Raw genomic sequence first — 22,035 nt, forward strand, 5'->3', positions numbered from 1 at the left:
AGTTAATCTATAGGTGTATGGCCAGCTTAAGTAGACTGTAGAAAAGTTGTCGTGCAAGGACCTCTGCACCTTATAGCAGCCTTTCATGAAAAATGAAAGGACGTCTAAAACTGATTTTTCAGTTTTCTGTGGTTCCTGGCTGAATCATATCTTCATAGACTTTAGAGATTCCAGTGGTAAACCTTGGCCACCATGATTTCCTGTCCTGTACAGCGGCCATATACACTATATTGCGCAAAGTTTGTAGACACCTATATGAACGTTTTGGACATCCCATTCCAAACCCATGGGCTACAATATGGTTTACATCCCCCAGCTCTTCTGGGAAAGCTTTTGACAAGATTTCGGAGGAAATTGCGCCCATTCAGACAGATGGGCGCAACTCATCAAACCATGTCTTTAGGCAGATGCTGGTTGAGAAGACAGTGCTCATTATAATTCATCCAAAAAGGTGTTTAGTAAGGTTGAGGTCCTCCACAGAAAACCATGTCTTTATGGAGATGTTGGTTGAGAAGACCTTGTTTAGTCCAATACACCCCAAAGGTGTTCAGTAGGGTTGAGGTCCTCCACAGAAAACCATGGCCCGGATTCAAGAAGCAATTGCGCCTGCGTAACCATAGGTTACACAGCGCAATTGCTTACTTGCCCCGGCGTTACGAATGCTCCCGATTCAGGAACATCGTAACGCCGACTGCAGTCTAAAATCTGCGTGGCATAAGGCTCTTATGCCACGCATATATTAGGCTGCATTCTTGTGATGGCCGCTAGGGGGCGCTCCCATTGTGCTCAGTGTATAGTATGCAAATTGCATACCAACACCGATTCACAATGTTGCGCAAGCCCTGCGTACGCAATTTACGTCGTTTCCGTACGGCGTGTTTAGCATTGGCTGCCCCTGCTATTAGAAGGGGCAGCCTTACGCTAAAGTATACCCGACGTTCCCGTGTTGCGACGTTCGATTTTTACGTAATTTGCGTAAGTGATTCGTGAATGGCGCTGGACGCCATTCACGTTCACTTTGAAGCAAATGACGTCCTTGCGACGTCATTTGCCGCAATGCACGTCGGGAAATTTTCCCCGACGGAGCATGCGCTCTACGCTCGCTCTACGCTCGCTCTACGGAAATTTTCCCCGACGGAGCATGCGCTCTACGCTCGCTCTACGCTCTCCGCGCCTAATTTAAATGATTCCCGCCCCCTACGGGATCATTTACATTAGGCGCCCTTACGCAGGGCAAATTTACACAGCGCACACGCAATTTACGGAGCTACTGCTCCGTGAATCGCGGGTAGCGCAGTAAATTTGCGGGGGCGCAGGGCAAAAAAAAAACCTCCGCAAGAAAGGGGCAAATCTACCTGAATCCGGGCCCATGTCTTTATGGAGATGTTGGTTGAGAAGACCTTGTTTAGTCCAATACACCCCAAAGGTATTCAGTAGGGTTGAGGTCAAGGCTCTGTGAAGGCCAATTGAGTTCTTCCACACCAAACTCATAACGCCATGTCTTAATGGAGCCGACTTTGTACACAGAAGCAAGGTCTTGCTGGAACAGGAAACCTTTCTCAAACTTTTCCCACAAAGTTGAAAGCCCACAATTGTCTAAAACAGCCTTTCTCAACCTTTATAACATGGAGGAACCTTTGAAGTAACATTCAGGTCCCAGGGAAGCCATGTCAATAATTATTATATCTACCACTCACTGGACATTAATGTGAAAAGTACATTGAGGATATGTTATACATATTTGAAACTCAGGGCTGCTCTTAAAATAAAGTTATTTTTGGCAATAATAATAAAACAAATAGTAATGGCCAGAAGTGAAACACAAACTGTGAAAATAGTATTCCATTATGTTGGTGGTCCTTAAAGTATTCCATTAATAGGGAGTGAGGAGGGATCCCCTTAGATTGGTAGTCTGTATACACTGGGGGTCAGTGGAAAAAATGCCTCTTACAGATATCTGAAAGAACCATTGCTCATTGTTTTGGGAACCCCTGGAGGAAAGCTAGTGTTCCAGGGAGCCCTGGTTAAGAAAGTATAGTCTGAAATGTCTGTAGCATTACCAATGCCCTTCAACAGAAATACCTGCAAGCAATAATTTTGAGGGATATCCACATACATTTGGCCATATAGCAGTAGTGATGCTCAGGTATCCACAAACGTTGGTCATTTAGTGTACAATATGAAAAAAAAAAAAAAAAAGAAAAAAAAAAAAAGAAGAACATGTGCTTTGAATATATAAAAGTAACAGGTCTACCTAAATGCCCACTCGCACCTCCTCCACATAAATATTTCCTTCTCTTTACTATCCTGCAACTTTGTGAAGTTACCTGGAGCAAAAATAAATAAAAAATGTCAGTACTGCGGAGCATCAAACTCACCCGTTCCTCTTGGATGTAGTGCTGACTGTTTGGGGGTGGGTACAGAGCCCTCAGGGGCGGGGAGAGAGTCTCCAGCCCTGTGTAAGCTACAACTAGATTGACTTAAATGGGTGGTAAACCTTTGTGTTTTACACACCTTAATGCATCAAGGTGAAAAAATACCTTGCAGTGTCCGGCCCCCCCGTTTTACTTACCAGAGCCCCGAACTTCCGTGGGCACGACCCCTCGTCGCTCTCTCCACGGCTTCTCGGCTCTTCATTGGATAGATTCATAGCAGCACAGCCATTGGCTCGCGCTGCTGTCAATCAAATCCAATGACGCAGGCGCCGGGGGGTAGAAACAACATCTACACTCGGTGGCTATGGACGCCGAGTGTACGACACGGGAGCGCGCCCACAAGGTAACCCCCTTGGGAGAGATTCCCAAAGGGGGTTATCTAATACAGGGAGGAGCCGAGAGAGACCCCAGAACAGGAGGATCGGGACCACTTGTGCAAAACGAACTGCACAGTGGAGTGGAAGTATGACATGTTTTTTTTGTTTTTTTTTTAACGGGTACCTTTACAACCACTTTAAAAAGAGAAGTACGGCCAAAGCCATTGGCTGCTATCAGCTGACAGAGCAGAGTCGCTGCCTTACTGACACGTGGCTGAGAGCCAAAGTCATCTGCTCCCGCCGCTTCTGTAGCCGGGTACGCCAGTGAGCGCTGGAGGAGGAGAGCGGTGACCAACACTAACTGCGCTCTGCTCGATCAGACAGAGTTGAGCAATCAGCAACCATGTGATTGCTCAGCTCTCGGTCACAGAGCGGATGTGGGACAGCCGCAGCATAGAGATGTTGATTTATTTTTTCCCCGCAAACCCCAACTTAAATTACAAAGCGTCTCTTCTCTTTTCTCCACTGTGAAAATATAGCAATGGGACAGTGACGGAAAAATGGGTATAAGCAACTAGGCAAGGGATGGGGATCGGTTGGGCATTTAAGTGAACCTATTACTTTGCCCTGCAGCACATGTTCATTCGAAGCCAGCTGATGGTCAAGTTCTTTGGAGGATGTACTTGAAGAAACACATTTTACTGCATGGAAATATCACTAGTGGAATCTCCGGTCTGTCAGATTCCAGAAACCAGTTTTAGTGCCCACGCCCACCAAAAATTGAAATATCAGTACCCTGTGCAGCCTCATTCACCACAATGGGCCAATGAGCACAAAGGTGCCAGTGTTTGGGCCGATTTGCAGATTCTAGAAGGTATGGTTGTAAGAGCTACACCAAGTTCACGTTTGGCAAACCTGCAAGATCCTAAATGTGAAAAAATGGTTCCTGCAGCGTTTTCCCAACATGGGTTATATGAAAGAAGCTTTGTTCCAGCACGGCCCTTTCCTGCCTCTGCTAATAGGAGGAGATGTGATCACTGCCATTAATCCTCTCACTTCCTACAGAATGCCGAGGAGGACAATCTTCTCTACCCAACATTGTCCACAGCTTGCCGTGCAGCACAAAGCGGCATTACGCTGCCGTCTAGTGAGGTTTCCTTAGGGCTGGCTTGGGCTGTTGTAGCTTCTCCGAGATTTTGTCTTTCCTCTCGGAATCGGAGTCCGAGGAGCACTCATTATTGCTCTGCTGCTTCTGCCACATTCCCGCGTAGATGCCGCCTTTAGAGAGGAGCTCCTCGTGTCTAAAAGCAAAAGAGAACAGAGATGAAAGGATTTATTGATCAAAAGGTAAGCAAAGATCACCATTTACCTTTTTCAGCCAACCACATCTTAACGCTTCAATACATGGACACAAAATAATCATCTAATCACTTACTGTCTAGGGCAATTCTTGAATTTTTTTCACACGTATGTAAAAAAAAAAAAAACACACAGTTTTTTTTCCCGAAAGCAGAGACATTTGAGAATAAAATGGTGGTTATTTTAGGTGTAGCGCTCACCCCCGAAGGAGCCGCTGGTTATAGATTGGGTGGCATGTTACCTCTATGACTCCGCCGTCTAGGGTAGTTGATGAGAGCCCAAAGCAAGGGAATGTCCACACAGTAGCAGGTGTCTTTCTCTTGTGCTTTTATTTTACCAAACACGGTAAACAGTAAAACTTGAGGTAGATAGCAAAGATGTATGAGGAGAAGAAATAGCAGATTCAGGCCTAACAGAATGGAAGCAGCCCTGCTTCCAACGATACTTTACTTTCGTCGCCACTCCAGCCTGAGTGGGTATAGTGTACCTGGACAGGCCTCTCACACCGACCTGGCAGCCAGAATATCACTCGGAACTTTGAGGGAAAAGATCTCTGCCACAGACCCTCCCTAGAACTTGGGTCATGGAGACAATCCTCCTTGGCAGAATTTGCGCCCGAATCTTCCTCAGGTAGTCTTAGTTAGGTCACCGACTGACAGGTGGCTAACCTCCAAACTTTCAGTGTCCGGTTACCTTGATCCCCGATGAATTGTCTAGGCCCTGTTGGATCGCCAGCCTCTCTTGGCTCCCCTCAGGCGGACTCTCCACCGAACAGCTAACTTGCTTGGGATCTTATCATAATTAGGGACCCAGTCGAACACTGGGGCCCCGCCACAGCTTTAAATGTTCTGGGCCAACATGGTCCCGGAAGCAGGAACACCGCGCGGCACGCGCACCCCGGCCTGGTAGGCCATCTCGCTGGGGAGCCGTGATGTGTGGTCACCCTGAAGGTGGGCGCCACACCAGGAACAAGACCCCCGCCTCATGGCTGCTCCAGAAGTACCCTCCCCAGCATGCCCCGCGAGGGAAACTCCCTCCCGATTGGCTGCTGGCAAGAGGCACCCTAGCCTGGACTCCACCTGTCGCTCCGGGGTGGTATAGCACCCCAGCAACAACAGAATGAGCCCACAGCACAGCCCAGCTAAAGCAGAGACCCAATTTGAACAAATCAACTGGATGAGAGCTAACTAACTCTCTCATCCCCCTTAAATTTAGAATAGCACCGGTACTTGAAAGTACACAGGCGCTACACAGGTTTATCCAATGCATATTTTCAGGAAAAAACACAATAGAATAATACCCAATCTTTTGGCAAAATATAACCCCTTCCCACAGAGTGTACGCATATATGCGTCCTCGGCTTTCTGGGGCTATACCGGGAAGATTCCCGCAGCTGTAGGCATCGTCCCGGTACCATTGTTTAGAGCAGGCAATCAGCTTTCCAGGCATTACAACAGATGCTACTAAAAGCCATTGTTTTTTATCCCGGAGGAGCGGGAGGGGACATCCCCCACCTCCCGCCGCTTTGACCGGGCCTCCCGTCCCACCAGGAGACCCGATCCGCGATCCGGCACTTAAGGGGCCTTGTGACAGACTGGAACGAAGCCGTAAACGGCTTCGTTCCAGTCTCCTGAATGTAAACACGGAAGCAATGTCACAACGTCACTTCCGGTTTATTCGGCTGCCAATGGCACCGGATTTAAAAAATAAAAATAAAAAAAAAACAATTATACAGTATTTAGAATCGCCGGTTTCTGCGATCTGAATACTTTGAAGTGTAAAAGGAGGGATTTGGGGTCTTCTAGACCTCCGATCCCTCCATAAAACGTACCCGTCACAAGGGATGTTTACATTCCTTGTGACAGCAATAAAAGTGATCACATTTTTTATTTATTTTTTTAAAACACAATTTAATCATGTAAAAAATAAATAAAATAAATAAAGCGTCCCTTGTCCCTGCAAGCTTGTGCAGCAAAGAAACTTATACGGAAGTCGCAACCGCATATGTAAACGGTGTTCAAACCACACATGTGAGGTATCGCCGCGTGCGTTAGAGCGAGAGCAACAATTCTACCACTAGACCTCCTCTAACTCTAACCTGGTAACCGTAAAAGAAAAATTAAAGCGTTGCCTATGGAGATTTTTAGGTACAGTAGTTTGTCGCCATTCCACAAGTGCGTGCAATTATAAAGCATGACATGTTTGGTATCTTTTTTACTCGGCGTAACATCATCTTTCACATTATACAAAAAAAAAAAAAAATAGGTCTAACTTTACTGTTTCTTTTTTTTAAATGGATGAAAGTGTATTTTTCCAAAAAAGTTGCATTTAAAACACCGCTGCACAAATACCATGTGACATAAAATATTGCAACACATATTATATTATAAGTTTGGGGGGGTTCTAAGTAATTTCCTAGCAAAAAATACGGATTTTGACTCGTAAACACCAAATATCAGAAAAAGGCCGTTCTGAAAGGGATAAAAAAAAAAAAAAAAAAAAAGAAGAAGATAAGGTTGCGGCGAGTATATAGATACCAAACAGGTCAAGATTCAAAATTGCATGTGCTCGTGAAATAGCAAAAAACTACGGTACCTAAACTTTTTCATAACTGAAGGGGGTGGTGCTTTTAATTTTATTAACCACTTAATCACCAGGCCTATTTTGGCACTTCTCTCCTTCATGTAAAAATCACAATTTTTTTGCTAGAAAATTAATCAGAACCCCCAAACATTATATATTTTTTTTTAGCAGACATCCTAGGGAATAAAATGGCAGTCATTGCAATACTTTTTGTCACACCGTATTTGCGCAGCGGTCTTACAAGCGCACTTTTTTTGTGAAAAATTCATTTTTTTTAATTAAAAAATAAGACAACAATAATTTTTGCCCAATTTTTTTATATATTGTGAAAGATAATGTTACGCCGAGTAAAATGATACCCAACATGACACGCTTAAAAATTGTGCCCGCTCGTGGCATGGCGTCAAACTTTTACCCTTAAAAATCTCGATAGGCGACGTTTAAAAAATTCTACAGGTTGCATTTTTTGAGCTACAGAGTAGGTCTAGGGCTAGAATTATTGCTCTCGCTCTAACGATCGCGGCGATACATCACTTGTGTGGTTTGAACACCGTTTTCATATGCGGGCGCTACTCGCGTATGCGTTCGCTTCTGTGCGCGAGCTCGTCGGGACGGGGCGTTTTTAAAAAAAAATGTTTTTGTTTTCTTATTTATTTTTATTTATTTGTATAATTTTTTACACTGAAATAAAAAAAAATAAAAAATATCACTTTTATTCCTATTACAAGGAATGTAAACATCCCTTGTAATAGAAAAAAGCATGACAGGTCCTCTTAAATATGAGATCTGGGGTCAAAAAGACCTCAGATCTCATATTTAGGCTTAAATGCAAAAAAAGAAAAAAAAAATTTAACTGTCATTTTTTCAAATGACAGAAAAAAAAATGTTGCTTTAAGACACTGGGCGGGACTGACGTTTTGACGTCACTTCCGCCCAGCAGAGATATGGGGACGGGTGGGGGCGATTTTTCCCTCAGTCGCATCCCCACATCGTCGGCCCCTCTCCCGCCACCGATAACGGCGATCTAGCGGCGAATCTACCGCGGAGACCGCCGTTATCGTTTACAGGACCGTTGGCACTAAAGATGGATACCTCGGTTGTGGCAGCAGCTGCTGCCGTTACAGAGATATCAATCTTTAAAGTGCCGCCGTTAAAATACGTAAGGCGGTTGGCAAGTGGTTAAATTAATATTTTTACACCATTTAATTATTTTTCTAACTTATTTGTACCACATAGGGGGCTTGTTAGGTTATATACTTGACACAACCTCATCTTTTATATTTTACCAAACAATTGGGTATTAAATTGTGTTTGTGTGTAGTAAAGGGCAGGTAACAGGTTTGCATTTAGAGACGTCAGGGTCTACTAGACACCCAATGTCTCCCCTGTCCACCAATGTAGCTAATCAAGCACAGATCGGAAAACCAATGAGACACTTTTGGCGTTAAGATTTAGGGCTGACCGGATGGAGTTAGGAACATGCTCCACCCTAAATTTAATGTTTTTCAGTATGTGGTGAATTATCTTTAATAACGGTTCTATTTTTATTAGCCAGGTTGCCCAGAGTGCTGCCCTTACCTTCCTCGCTCTAGAATTTGTCCTTCTTTCACAACCAGGATCTGATCTGCACTGATCACGGTGGAGAGTCTGGAAACAAAGGCGTAAAAATATTTAGGAATAAAAACCAGTCAAACCACAAACAGCAGACTGCCAAGCTGTTTTTATAAACTCCCATCTAAAAATGTCACAGAAAGAGGAACAGATCAATTCTCACCGATGAGCAACAACAACTGTAGTGCGATTGGCACAAACTTTGGCCAAAGAAGCTTGGATGTTGCGTTCCGTTTCAGTATCCAGGGCTGACGTGGCCTAAAAAAAAAAAAAAAAAAAAAAAAACACAGGTGAGAATAAGCGTCAGAAAATCGAGGAGGAGGAGCACAGTACAGGGGGCACCGGGTGTTACTGCCAATATAGACGTCTGGGAAGCAGCTGCTGTAACAACATAACATGGCTGATGACTGGACAAGTTCCAAAGGGGTGTCCTTTTCAGAAATTCGTTTTTAAACTCTGAAGCCCTGTACACACGATGGGATATCTGATGGAATCTAATCCGATGGATTTTTTCATCAGATATCCGATGAAGCTGACTTTCATCAGTCTTGCCTACACACCATTGGTTAAAAATCCGATCGTGTCCAAATGCGGTGACGTAAAACAATACGACGTGCTGAGAAAAATGAAGTTCAATGCTTCCGAGCATGCGTCGACTTGATTCTGAGCAGGAGTGGATTTTTGACCGATGGACTTCCCCACAGACGATCGTTTTTTTTCTATCGTTTTTTTATCCATAGGAGAAATTTAAAACAGGTTCTATTTGTTTTCACCGATGGGAAAAAATCATCAGACAAACCGATCGTGTGTACAGGGCTTAAAGGGTTGATTTACTCAAATAGGAGAGTGCAAAATCTGGTGCAGATCTGCATAGAAACCAATCGGCTTCCAGGATTTAAGGGTTATTGCCCCGACAACCCTCTTCCCTCTTTCCAGCTTTCAGGATTTATTGCCAAAGCTTAATTGAAGAACCTGAAGTACAGGCAAGTACACCCCCCCTCACATTTTTTGTAATTTTTTTAGATCTTCATGTGAGAACACTGAAGAAATTACACTTTGCTACAAATTTAAAGTAACACGTGTACAGCTTGTAATAGGCCCCATTCACAAGGGCGGACCGTTTAGGTCCGCCTGGCAGTTTTTTTAGTTGGACCTGAATGGAATGCTCCATGCCAGTCTATAGAGGGACAAATGTCAGCATGTCCGCCAACATCCAACCCGCTCCGCTAAAAGTGTGATGGATAAAAACCTATTTTCCAGCTGTCTGGCGGATCAGAACGGATAAAACCTAACTCTACGGTCCGTTTTCATCCGATCCCCCTTAGAAAAGAGCAGCGCTCTGACAGGTCGGTCCCTGCACAGTGTGCAGAGATGGAGCCGTCATCTGCCTGCCCAGCGGCAGGGCTGTCTTAATGAGAGGGCACACCTGGGCACTGCCCAGGGGCCCCAGCTGCATGAGGGGCCCCTGCACTTTCCCCAAAGCAATGCTTGGGGTAGCTATAGTGCTAGAGGTATCAGGGATGTAGTGAGGTCACAATACAAGGGGTATCTTATGGTATATGGTTACAGTGCTGGGGGGATATCTGGGGTGTAGAGGGGTCAGAGCGCTGGGGGGATATCTGGGGTGCAGAGGGGTCAGAGCGCTGGGGGGATATCTGGGGTGCAGAGGGGGTCAGAGTGCTGGGGGGATATCTGGGGTGTAGAGGGGTCAGAGCGCTGGGGGGATATCTGGGGTGTAGAGGGGTCAGAGTGCTGAGGGGATATCTGGGGTGTAGAGGGGTCAGAGCGCTGGGGGGATATCTGGGGTGCAGAGGGGTCAGAGTGCTGGGGGGACATCTGGGGTGCAGAGGGGTCAGAGTGCTGGGGGGACATCTGGGGTGCAGAGGGGTCAGAGTGCTGGGGGGATATCTGGGGTGCAGAGGGGTCAGAGTGCTGGGGGGATATCCGGGGTGCAGAGGGGCCAGAGCATTACTTTGCCCAGGGGCCCATGATGCGATTAAGATGGCCCTGCCCAGCGGGGATCAATGGAGCGACCCCCACTGAGCAAAAGCGGAGCCTATACAGGGACACATCCATGTGAAAGGGCCCCAACAGTGTAAATTTGCTGTCCCCTCAAAATAACTCAACACACAGCCATTAAGGTCTAAAACGCTGGCAACAAAAGTGAGTACACAGGCTCTGGCTGAAGTCTCACACTTCAGGTACTCAAAGAATGCCCAACCACCCACGGATGAGGACGGTATGTGACATTAGCTCAGAATCACCTCATCTAGAAGGACAATCTGTGGTGACTTCAGAATGGTTCGTGCAATGGCGACTCGTTGCTTCTCTCCACCGCTCAACTTCAGACCCCGTTCCCCGACTTGTGTGTCATATCCTGCAGACAGAAAAATAAAGAAATCAAAAAACACTTTTTCCCCAGAATCTGCACCCGTCTCTTGGGATACTAAAACCAAATCAGTGAGTGAGTGCGGTCCAATGGAGAGAAACACTACAAGGCCCATCTGTTCCTATAGCATTGCTCTGTCACCGGCCAGCCCGATTCTGCAGAGCCAGTGATGTATTTATTGATCCTGGTGCTGGGGATTTGCCCCTAGTGATAGAATTGCTAGAGCCAATACAACAGTTTTACCTGTATCAATATACCCCTGTGTAATTCTCTGCAGATCTATATCTGAAATTGAAGAGCAACAGAAAAAGGGGCGAGTTGATGATTTGATTCCCAACGTAAAGTATATGCACTGCTGCTGTAGGAACAATTTTGTAATCTAGTAGCCCTTCTAAAACCCACTAATGACCCACTTAAAGCGGGGTTCCGGGCATCATTTTACATTTTTTGCAAGCTAAAATGAATCACAATAAATAGTCCCTAAAACATATTACTAGCTCCCCAATCGTTCCAGAAATCATTGCATTTGCATTGCAGTTCTATGCATTTTAGAAAGACACAGAGCCTTTTCTTAAACCTATTTATGGTAACCTGTCATTCACCCACCATCAGGGAAGGAGAGTATCCGTTCATGAATATCAGCCGCAGCTGCCGCATGCTCCACTTCTTCATCGCTGGCGCTGACGCGTCCATAGCGGATATTATTCCGAATGGTATCATTAAACAGCACTGTGTCCTGAGGCACCACCCCGATGTGGGAGCGAAGAGAGGCTTGCAGAACCTAAGAGGGGAACCATTAAAATAATGAGAAATTGTAAACAAAACCATGTGACATTCATCAGTTCCAGGAATACCAGAGAAAGGGATGCTGCGGCATTTTAACCGCTGTGCTCCCAATGCTGGGTGGTTGGGGAGGATGGCGAAGCCTGCAAGGGAACATTATTCTCTATATATGGCGAGTGGCTACTGGTTAATTAAAGAGATAGAGATAGTTCTCTGCTCCACTTTACCCACTTCTGGAGACTTCAGGCTAGATTCAGAAAGCTTTTACGCTTGCATATCTATTGATACGCCGCGTAAGTTAAAGGATGCGCCGTCGTATCTATGCGCGGTTTTCAGGGAACAAGATACGCCTGAATTTCTGCTTCATCCGACCGACGTAAGTCTTAGTACCTAGGGTGCATATTTACGCTGGCCGCTAGGGGTGCTTCCTAAATTTACGCGTAGAATATGTAAATGAGCTAGATACGCCGATTCACTAACGTATATACAGCCGGCACATCAATACACGCTGTTTACGTAAGGCGTAAGACCGGCGTAAAGTTATCCCTGCTTTATGAGGCGCAGCCAATGTTAAGGTATGGACGTCGGAACAGCCGTTGAATTTTACGTCGTTTACGCAAGACGTACGGGAATGGGGCTGTGCGTAGGCTACGTTCTCATCGAAAGCATTGAGCCAACGTATCTTAGGTAGTATATGCAACGTGATTCTGAGCATGCGCGCGCATGCGCCGTTCGTACGGCGCTTCATTTACATGGGGTCACGAATCTTTTCAATAGAACACTCACTACCAGCCAACTTTGAATTAGGCGGGCTTACGCCGACCATATTACGCTACGCCGCCGCAACGTACGGGGCGAGTGCTTTGCGAATACTGCTCTGGGCTCTCTCTGCGCCCGTCGGCGTAGCGTATATTCGATACGCTATGCCGGCAAAACTATGCGCCGAGGTACGTGAATCTAGCCCTTCATTTTTACTTAACCACTTAATGACCGGAAGGATTTAACCACTTTCGAACTGTTGGGGGAGTTTAATGACAGGAGGAGAGAGATTGCTGTTCCTGATCACTAGGAACAACAGATCTCTCTACTTCCCTGACAGAATGGGGATCTGTCTGTTTACATTGACTGACCCTATAGCTCTTAAAGCGGGGGTTCACCCTAAAAACATTTTTCTAACATTGCATCCAGCATACTGCCGACATGAACAGTATGCTGGTATTTTTTTTTTTTTCTCCGCACATACCATTATATTGTCGTCATTTTCCCCCCGGGTTCTGATTCCCGCGGGACTGGGCGTTCCTATTCAGGAGGTAGATGATTGACGTCTGGTGAAAAACTTCCCAAGGCGCATAAGGCGCGTCACCAGTTTTCTGTAAATTGCCGACCTGCGAGTCGGCTCTATATGGCGCCTGTGCAGTTAGCTCTACACGGCGGGCGCAGGCGCCGTATAGAGTCGACTCGCAGGTCGGCTATCTACGGAAAACTGGTGACGCGCTTTATGCATCTCGGGAAGTTTTTCACCAGACGTCAATCATCTACCTCCTGAATAGGAACGCCCAGTCCCGCGGGAATCAGAACCCGGAAGCCGGGGGGGAAAATGACAATATAACGGTATGTACGGAGAAAAAAAAAATACCAGTGTACTGTTCATGTCGGCAGTATGCTGGATGTAATGTTATACAATTGTTTTAGGGTGAACCTCCACTTTAAAGTGTCCGACGTACATCTACAGCTGTTTGCGCAGCCGTGACAACCTGCCGCAGTACAAAGATGGCGACTGGTCGGCAGGCGGTTAAAAGTAAATCTGTGATTTGCTCATTCAGGGTAAAACAACTTAAAATTTCCCTCCACTTTCTCACCTTTCTCCCCAGACTTCTCTCAACTAAGCAAGAGCTGTCATAAGACAGAAAAGCCAATAAGTCAAGAGATCCTCCATATCTAGAGGTGCTGGGTATTTTGGCATCCCTACTGGGCATTTCCTTTGTTCCCTCCCTTTGAGCCTCAAAGCAAAGCAAACAGCAAATCTCTCAAAATCTGGTGAGAGCAGCAATCAGAGACAACAGTGCTTTAGGTGATCCCACACTGCAGATATGCAACTAGGCAAACTCACATACCAGGAAGTACACTGCAAATTGTCAGGAGGAATTCTAGACAAAAAGGCCATTCTGGGTAATTTGGGACAGTTCTAGACTTTTCTTATAGCAAAACTTCACTTTTTGAGTTCAGTGCCAATTTAACCACTTAAGACCCGGACAAAAATGCAGTTAAAGGACCAGGCCTCTTTTTGCGATTCGGCACTGCGTCGCTTTAACTGACAATTGTGCGGTCGTGCGACGTGGCTCCCAAACAAAATTGGCGTCCTTTTTTTCCCACAAATAGAGCTTTCTTTTGGTGGTATTTGATCACCTCTGTGGTTTTTATTTTTTGCGCTATAAACAAAAATAGAGCGACAATTTTGAAAAAAATTCAATATTTTTTACTTTTTGCTATAATAAATATCCCCAAAAAAACATATAAAAAAAATTTCTTCCTCAGTTTAGGCCGATACGTATTCTTCTACCTATTTTGGGTAAAAAAAAAAAAAAAAAATCGCAATAAGCGTTTATCAATTGGTTTGCGCAAAATTTATAGCGTTTACAAAATAGGGGATAGTTTTATTGCATTTTTATTAATTATTTTTTTACTAATGGCGGCGATCAGCGATTTTTTTCGTGACTGCGACATTATGGCGGACACTTTGCACAATTTTGACACATTTTTGGGACCATTGTCATTTTTAGAGCAAAAAATGCATTTAAAATGTATTGTTTACTGTGAAAATGACAATTGCAGTTTGGGAGTTAACCACAAGGGGGGCGCTGAAGGGGTTAAGTGTAACCTCATCTGTGTTTACAACTGTAGGGGGGCGGGGCTGTAGGTCTGACGTCATTGATTGTGGTTCCCTATATTAGGCAACACACAATCGATGACAGCGCCACAGTGAAGAACAGGGAAGCTGTGTTTACACACGGCTCTCCCCGTTCTTCAGCTCCGGGGCGGGATCACTGTTTTTTTGACGGAATTTCCGATCGTGTGTACGCGGCATGACACCTTCTGCCAAACACACCTCTTCCGCTTATCAGTTAGTTTTATGTATACTGCCTGTGGAACAAGCACAGTGCACATTATAGAGATAGCTCCAGGGATTCGGCTCTGCTTGGCACACTCACTGTGGTAATATCCTGCCCATCGATCCGGATGCTTCCTCCTTTCACATCATAAAAGCGGAAAAGAAGACGAATAATTGTGCTTTTTCCCGACCCTGAGGGTCCCACCTGGAAGGAGGAGAAGAAGAAGAAAGATTATTAAAAAAAATTATACATGTGGTCAAGTGTTAGCCCCCCTACAACCCCCCTTGTGGTGCTGAGCACCTTAAAGCGGGAGTTCACCCGAAATTTTTTTTTTAACATTAGATTGATGCTCATTTTGTCTAGGACCTGGAAATCGGGTGTTTTTTTTTTTAAACAGAAGCAGTACTTACCGTTTTTAGAGAGCGATCTTCTCCGCCGCTTCCGGGTATGGGCTGCGGGACTGGGCGTTCCTATTTGATTGACAGGCTTCAGACGGTCACATACATTGCGTCATGAGTAGCCAGAAGTCGGTGCGGCTCTATACAGCGTCTGCGCACCGACGTTTGGCTACTTTTGAAAAATCGTGACGCGATGTATGCGACCGTCGGAAGCCTGTCAATCAAATAGGAATGCCCAGTCCCGCAGCCCATACCCGGAAGCGGCAGAGAAGATTGCTCTCTAAATCTTCCACTTCCGGGCAGATATACCCAAGCCACCCGTGGGTATCTACGCCACTTCCTTTGTCCCCTGCTGCTGTCTTCTGGGAGACACACAGATCCCAGAAGGACCAGTGAGAATGCGCAGCGTGAGTGGTGGATGCGCAGTAGGGAACCAGGAAGTGAAGCCACAAGGCTTCACTTCTTGATTCCCTTACCAAAGATGGCGGCAGCAGCAGCACACGAGAGCCAAAGGACGGATCGGCTTAGGATTTTCCAAAAGTCCAAACACGCATGCTCAAACATGACATTAGCAGAAGGTGACCAAAGGGTGGCGCTCAAGAGCTGAAATTCCACATAGTAAGCAACTACGTTTGTGTTTTTTCGGCCGAAAATTGTGTGCCGTTTGTATGCAAGACAAATTCCTGGCCAACTCCCTTCGGACAAAAGTCCAAAGCTTTGTCTGTGGAAAATCCGATTGTGTGTACAAGGCTTTAGGTGGGATGCTCTGAGGAAGAGGGGTGACCCTCAAAATGCGTCAGCTTACTTTGGACGTTTTTCATCTCACCTAAGTCTACTGGCCGGCAGATCCTCCTTAATGAGGTCTATGATGGACTTTGTATTATTTGCCAGATTTTATCACTTGTTTGTGAGTATATCATCTCTATTTTAATCAATTTCAGTGTTGCAAAGGTAATGCGCAAGGCTGGTGTGTCCTCTGTCTAGACATGTGCAATTTGTTTAGTTTCTAATTTGTTTAACGAAAATTTGGAAATTCGTTAATTCCGAATCTTCGTATTAACAAATTTTTTTATTTCCGAATTTTCGGACTTCCGAAAATTTCGAATTTCCGAAAATTAGAATTTCCAAATTTTCGTATTTCCAAATTTCGTTTTTTTTTTATTTTTTTTATTTCAGAATTTTCAAATTTTTGGAATTCTGAATTAAACAATTGTTCATTTTCAAATTTTTCATTTTTGAAAAAAATAAATAAAATATATCGGAAATAAAAAAACAAAACAAATATTTTGAATTTTCGATTTTTTTATTTTTCGGATTTTTTCCATTTTCGAAATTATTTTTTTCCGAATCTACAAATTATTCATTTTTGAAAATTAAATAATTTGAAGATTCAAATTCGAAATTAGAAAGTTAAATATTGCGAAAATTGAAAAATGTGAAAATTAACTGAACTTTCGAAATTCCGAATTTTCGAAATTGTGGAATTTTCGATTTTTTTTATTTTAGAATTTTAGAAATTCCGAATTTTGGAATTAAACATTTTTCGTATTTCCAAAAAATCGAAAATTCAGAATTTAGAAAATTTCGAATTTAGAAAATTCGAAAATGACAAATTCGAAAAAACCTGAATTTTTAAAATTCGGAATACGAAAAATTAAAAAAAATTGACATTTCAAAATTGTAACAATTCAAAAATCTAAAGTTCAAAAATCTAAAATTCAAAAATGGTAATTTCCCGAATTTCCGAAAAAAAAAGAAAGAAAATAAATAAAAAAAAAAAAACTTTTGCCAGTGCACATGTCTACCTCTGTCCTCGTTTTTTTTTTAGAAATTGTCCTGGGTTCCCCACAACCTGTTGAGAGGGGCAGCACAGCCGATGCAATGATGAAGATTTCCTTCCTTCCTTTTCCAATTCACCCAACGCCAATCTTTTGAGCGCAGGAGCATTGGTCTCTTTTTGCATTGATTTTCCTGCGGTGAGCTGCACTGAGCCATAGACTTTCCATTACATCTTGCAGGAGTGGTGCATTTTCTGAAAGCCCACCAAACCCGCAGGATATAATAGAAGTCTATGGCTCAGTGCAGCTAACCACAGGCAATCCACAGGTGCACTGCGCTGCACCCGTGGATCAGTGTGAAAGCAGCCTAGTAGCTTTTTTTATAAAAGTGCTAAAATGCCCATTGCAAAAGTGCAGCTTCTGCTGACCAAAGGGAGGCGAGTGTAAAAAAACGGTCAAATGTACAATAGACGCGATTATAAAAACGCTTTATTGGAAGCACAGATGCTAGAAATTATGGATTATGGATTCACGTACGACTTACGCCGATGTATCTTCTGATACGCCGCGCAAGTTCTAGGATGCGCCTTATTCTTGAAACAAGATACGCCTGAATTATGGCTCCATCCGGCCGACGCAAGTCTCCTACGCCGTTGTATCTCGGGTGCATATTTACGCTGGCCGCTAGGGGCGCTTCCATTGATTTACACGTTGAATATGTAAATGACCTAGATACGCCGATTCACGAACGTACTTGCGCCCGTCGCAGTAAGCTACGCCGTTTACGTAAGGCGTACGTCCGGCGTAAAGTTATCCCACCTAAAGCAGGGGTAAGTCATGTTAGGGTATGGACGTCGGAACAGCCATCGTATTTTACGTCGTTTACGTAAGTCGTACGTGAATGGGGCTGGGCGTAGGTTACGTTCACGTCGTAGGCATTGAGCCGTCGTTTCTTAGGGAGTATATGCAACGTGATTCTGAGCATGCGCGAGCATGCGCCGTTCGTTCGGCCATTCATTTACATGGGGTCACGGTTAATTTTAATACAACACGCCCACTACCTTCCTAATTTGAATTAGGCGGGCTTACGCCAGACCATTTACGCTACGCCGCCGTAACCCAAGGAGCAAGTGCTTTGTGAATACTGGTCTTGCCTCTCTATGTTACGCCGGCGTAGCGCATATGAGATGCGCTACGCCCGCTCAAAGATACGCCGCTGTACGTGAATCTGGCCCAAAGTCTGCGTTTCAGGGGACAGAGGACTCCTCCTTCCTCAGGGCCAGGGATGGACTGGCCATTGGGGCTACAGGGAGTTTCCCGGTGGGCTGGTGGCTCAGTGGGCCGGCTTCAGTGACAGCGGACCGCCGCCCCCCCCTCCTCCGCTCCTCTGTCTCTCCCTTCCCGCAGCACTCACCTCCTCTCCCTCCCTGCATCGCTCACCCAGGGGGGAACAAAGAAGCAGGGAGAGGACCAGAGGATCAGGGGGGACAACAGAGGAGCATGGGGGAGGGGACAGATAGCTGAATCTTGTCCCATAAGGGGGGGGTGGGGGAACTGATTTTTTGCCCCGGGTGAAATAACGTCTAGCTTCCTCACTGGTACTGCCTATAAAAGTACCAGTACCAGCCGTTCTACTCTAATAAAGTAGAATGGCTAGTGGCTAGTGAAGGGGGAGAGGGGGCTTGGGTGGTCGGGGGGGGGGGGGGCGGGAGTTGTCCGGCCACCATGGGAGAGACCTGTCAAAGTGGGCCGGTCTGGATGAAGTCCAGGGCCAAATTCTTGTCCCAGGCCAGCCCTGCTGCTAAATGTTATTGGAAACGATCCTGATGGTTTCTCTGTATCAGATCTATGATTTTCCCGATGTAAGCTGACGCTTGGGATGATGCCTCCGAGGGCCGCCCACAACAGGGCTCACCTTCTCTCCATATAAAGCAGGGCACCAATTCTTGGAAGGAAACCTTTCCTATCTGCCCTTCTGACCTCCCAATCATAACCAGTGACCGATCAAGTCAGTCCAGTGCGATCTACACCCTTCAAAACAAGCTTCTGCTGATATCACCCTCCAGGCTGCTAGAAAGGACCCAGGTAAAGTGCAATTGGTATCACTCCACCTGGGACAGGAGCCGGCGCTACAGAGGAAACATCGGCTTATGTGCCTCCTGCTCCCTCCATGCACTCTGATGCTTTGGGAGGGCAGGTCAGTAACCCAGTGATCGCGATCTGGGCTTGCCGACCCACCAGCCCAGAGCATGAGCATGCGCTTCCCTTGCTTGAGGTTGTGGGCCACATCAGAGGGTTTTCGCCAGCCACGGGTTGAGCACCCCTGTGTAGACTCTTGGGCCCAGATTCTCAACCACGGCGTATCTATGCGCCTGATTCTTAGAATCAGTTGTGCATAGATTAGTATTAGATCCGGCCGTCGGATCTTAACTGCATATTTACGCTGGCCGCTAGGGGCATGTACGCTGATTTACGTGTAGAAATATGTAAATCAGCTAGATACGCGAATTCACGAACGTACGCCCGGCCGACGCAGTACAGATACGCCATTTACGTTCGGCTTTTCCCGGCGTAAAGTTACCCCTGCTATACGAGGCGTACATGCGGTGTACCAATGTTAAGTATGGACGTCGTTCCTCCGTCGAATTTAGGAAATTTTACGTTGTTTGCGTAAATCGTTCGTGAATGGGGCTGGACGTAACTTACGTTCACGTCGAAACAAATACGTCCTTGCGGCGTACTTTGGAGCAATGCACACTGGGATATGTCCACGGACGGCGCATGCGCCGTACGTAAAAAGCGTCATTTACGTGGGGGTCACATAACATTTACATAACACATGCCCACATCTTTACACATTTGAATTAGGCGGGCTTACGCCGGCCTATTTACGCTACGCCACCGCAACTTACGGAGCAAGTGCTTTAAGAATACTGCACTTGCCCGTCTAAGTTGCGGAGGCGTAACGTATATAGGATACGTTACGCCTGCACAAAGATGCGTGCTCCTACGAGAATCTGGCCCTTGATTTACACAATGGACTGTGTCATACATGCAATAAAACTCACCAGTGCCACAGTCTGCCCCGGCATCACAGTGAAAGAGACATCTCGCAGGATCTCACGTCTATGGTGGTGCAAAGAGAAAAACAGTTAAACATTGTTAAATCAGATCATGAATTTTATGTCAGGGTTCACCAAAAGGCCTCAGGAAAATGAGGTGAAATAACTGTAATGCCGCGTACACACGACCGTTTTTAATGGTCTAGTTTTTTTTCAACCCGATTATTGTTACGCATACCTTGCCTACACACGATCGTGAAAAAAAAAAAAAAAAAATGCTCTAGCAAAGCGCGGTGACGTACAACGCGTACGACGGCACTATAAAGGGGGAAGTTCCAATGCGGATGGCGCCACCCTTGGGGCTGCTTTTGCTGATTCCGTGTTAGTAAAAGACGATTTGCGCTTTTCAGTCTGTTACAGCGTGATGAATGTGCTTACTCCATTATGAATGGTAGTTTTACCAGAAAGAACGCTCCCGTCTCATAACTTGCTTCTGAGCATGCACGTTTTCTTCACGTCGTTAAAGCCCACACACGACCATTTTCACGACGTTAAAAACGACGCAAAAATGTATAGAGCATGTTCTAAATTTTTAATGGCCATTTTTTACATTGCGAAAAATGCTCTGGAGCCCACACACCCCCATCGTTTTTGCAGTCAGGTGCGGTTTTGTTTACCGGTTCATGTACAAATTTTTGCTTGGATCAGACCCAAAATCGCGCAGGATTTTTCTTTTCAAAAATTGGCCGCGGCCTTCCTAGCCGTGTGAACCGGCGCTATTTAAAGCCAGTCCGGTTCATGTTATATCGGATGTGGTTAAAAAAAACTGTCCGATTCACATATATGTCAACCGAGCCTAAGAAATCATAACCCGTCTCCAGTGGCGGCTAGTGTTATTTTTGTTGGGGGGGGGGGGGGGGTGGAAAACACTGCTGTCTGCCAGTTGGTCCACAGGCACTTGAAGCCTCTGGCTCTAATCAGGTGCTTAAGAAAAACCTGGCCGCTGTAATTCATGCTCCCGGTGCCCTGAAAGGGGCCGGACACATGAATAGCAGGTGGCCGCCGCAGCCATGGATAGATTCATGCTTTGCGTGAATCTATCCATTGCATTGAAGGGGGCGGCGCCTAGCGCCCCTAATGGACGGGCCGAAGGTTGCCGTCTCCCTCTCTGGGTTATGGGTAGAATAGATCTTATCAAAATGATTTTACTCCCCAAAATAGAATATATTCTCTGGCATTCACCCACGTATCTACTACTCAATTTTCTTAAAGCAGAGGTTCACCCAAAAAACAAGTATACAACATTACATTCAGTATACCTCAAACATGTACAGTATGCCGTTTTTTTGGGGGGTAACATACGATATTATCGGTATTTTCCTCCCGGCTTCCGGGTACTCGCTCCCGCGGGAGTGGGCGTTCCTGTGCAGTGCCGCAATGTCATCTGGGACTTCGCCCATATGATTGACGTGCCTGAGAAAAACTCCCCCCCGGCTGATAAGGCGCGTCACGACTTTCCAAAAGTAGCCGAACTGCGAGTCAGCTCTATACGGCGCCTGCGCACCGACTAGGAGTCGTGTAGAGCTGACTGCGCAGGCGCCGTATAGAGCCGACTCGCGGTTCGGCTACTTTCGGAAAGTCGTGATGCGCCTTATCAGCCGGTGGGAGTTTTTCTCAGGCACGTCAATCATATGGGCGAAGTCCCAGATGACATTGCGGCACTGCACAGGAACGCCCAGTCCCGCGGGAGTACCCGGAAGCCGGGAGGAAAATACCGATAATATCGTATGTTACCCCCCAAAAAAACGGCATACTGTACATGTTTGAGGTATACTGAATGTAATGTTATATACTTGTTTTTTGGGTGAACCTCTGAAGAAAATTGAGTAGTAGATACGTGGGTGAATGCCAGAGAATATATTCTATTTTGGGGAGTAAAATCATTTTGATAAGATCTATTCTACCCATAACCCAGAGAGGGAGATGGGGCACCTTCGGCCCGTCCATTAGGGGCCCCAAAAAAATAAAAAAATAAACGACATACTGTACATGTTTGAGGTATACTGAATGTAATGTTATATACTTGGTTTTTTGGGTGAACCTCCGCTTTAAGCTCACAGACTTTAATACCTTTGTTTGGGGTAATGGGCAACACAAGCTGCCCTGGCACGCCCTTAAAGTGAAACTTACCCTCAGAAGTCCGCCCCCCC

General features: G+C 45.7%; 1 protein-coding gene across 1 annotated transcript in view; it reads right to left on the reverse strand.

Moving 5' to 3' along the window:
- Positions 1-2,890: 2,890 nt before the first annotated feature.
- The window catches only part of ABCB6 (ATP binding cassette subfamily B member 6 (Langereis blood group)), a 61,114-nt gene continuing 41,969 nt past the window's right edge, over positions 2,891-22,035 (reverse strand). Inside the window, exons 14-20 of the mRNA XM_040358120.1 lie at positions 19,832-19,889; positions 14,687-14,791; positions 11,301-11,475; positions 10,570-10,682; positions 8,469-8,563; positions 8,273-8,341; positions 2,891-4,053 (exon numbers count right to left, since the gene is read on the reverse strand). Of these exons, the coding sequence (XP_040214054.1) occupies positions 3,897-4,053; positions 8,273-8,341; positions 8,469-8,563; positions 10,570-10,682; positions 11,301-11,475; positions 14,687-14,791; positions 19,832-19,889 (772 nt within the window). The 3' untranslated portion in view covers positions 2,891-3,896. The remainder of the gene's footprint in view (positions 4,054-8,272; positions 8,342-8,468; positions 8,564-10,569; positions 10,683-11,300; positions 11,476-14,686; positions 14,792-19,831; positions 19,890-22,035) is intronic.

Source organism: Rana temporaria, chromosome 6, assembly GCF_905171775.1.
Source record: "Rana temporaria chromosome 6, aRanTem1.1, whole genome shotgun sequence".
NCBI classification, from domain to species: Eukaryota; Metazoa; Chordata; class Amphibia; order Anura; family Ranidae; genus Rana; species Rana temporaria.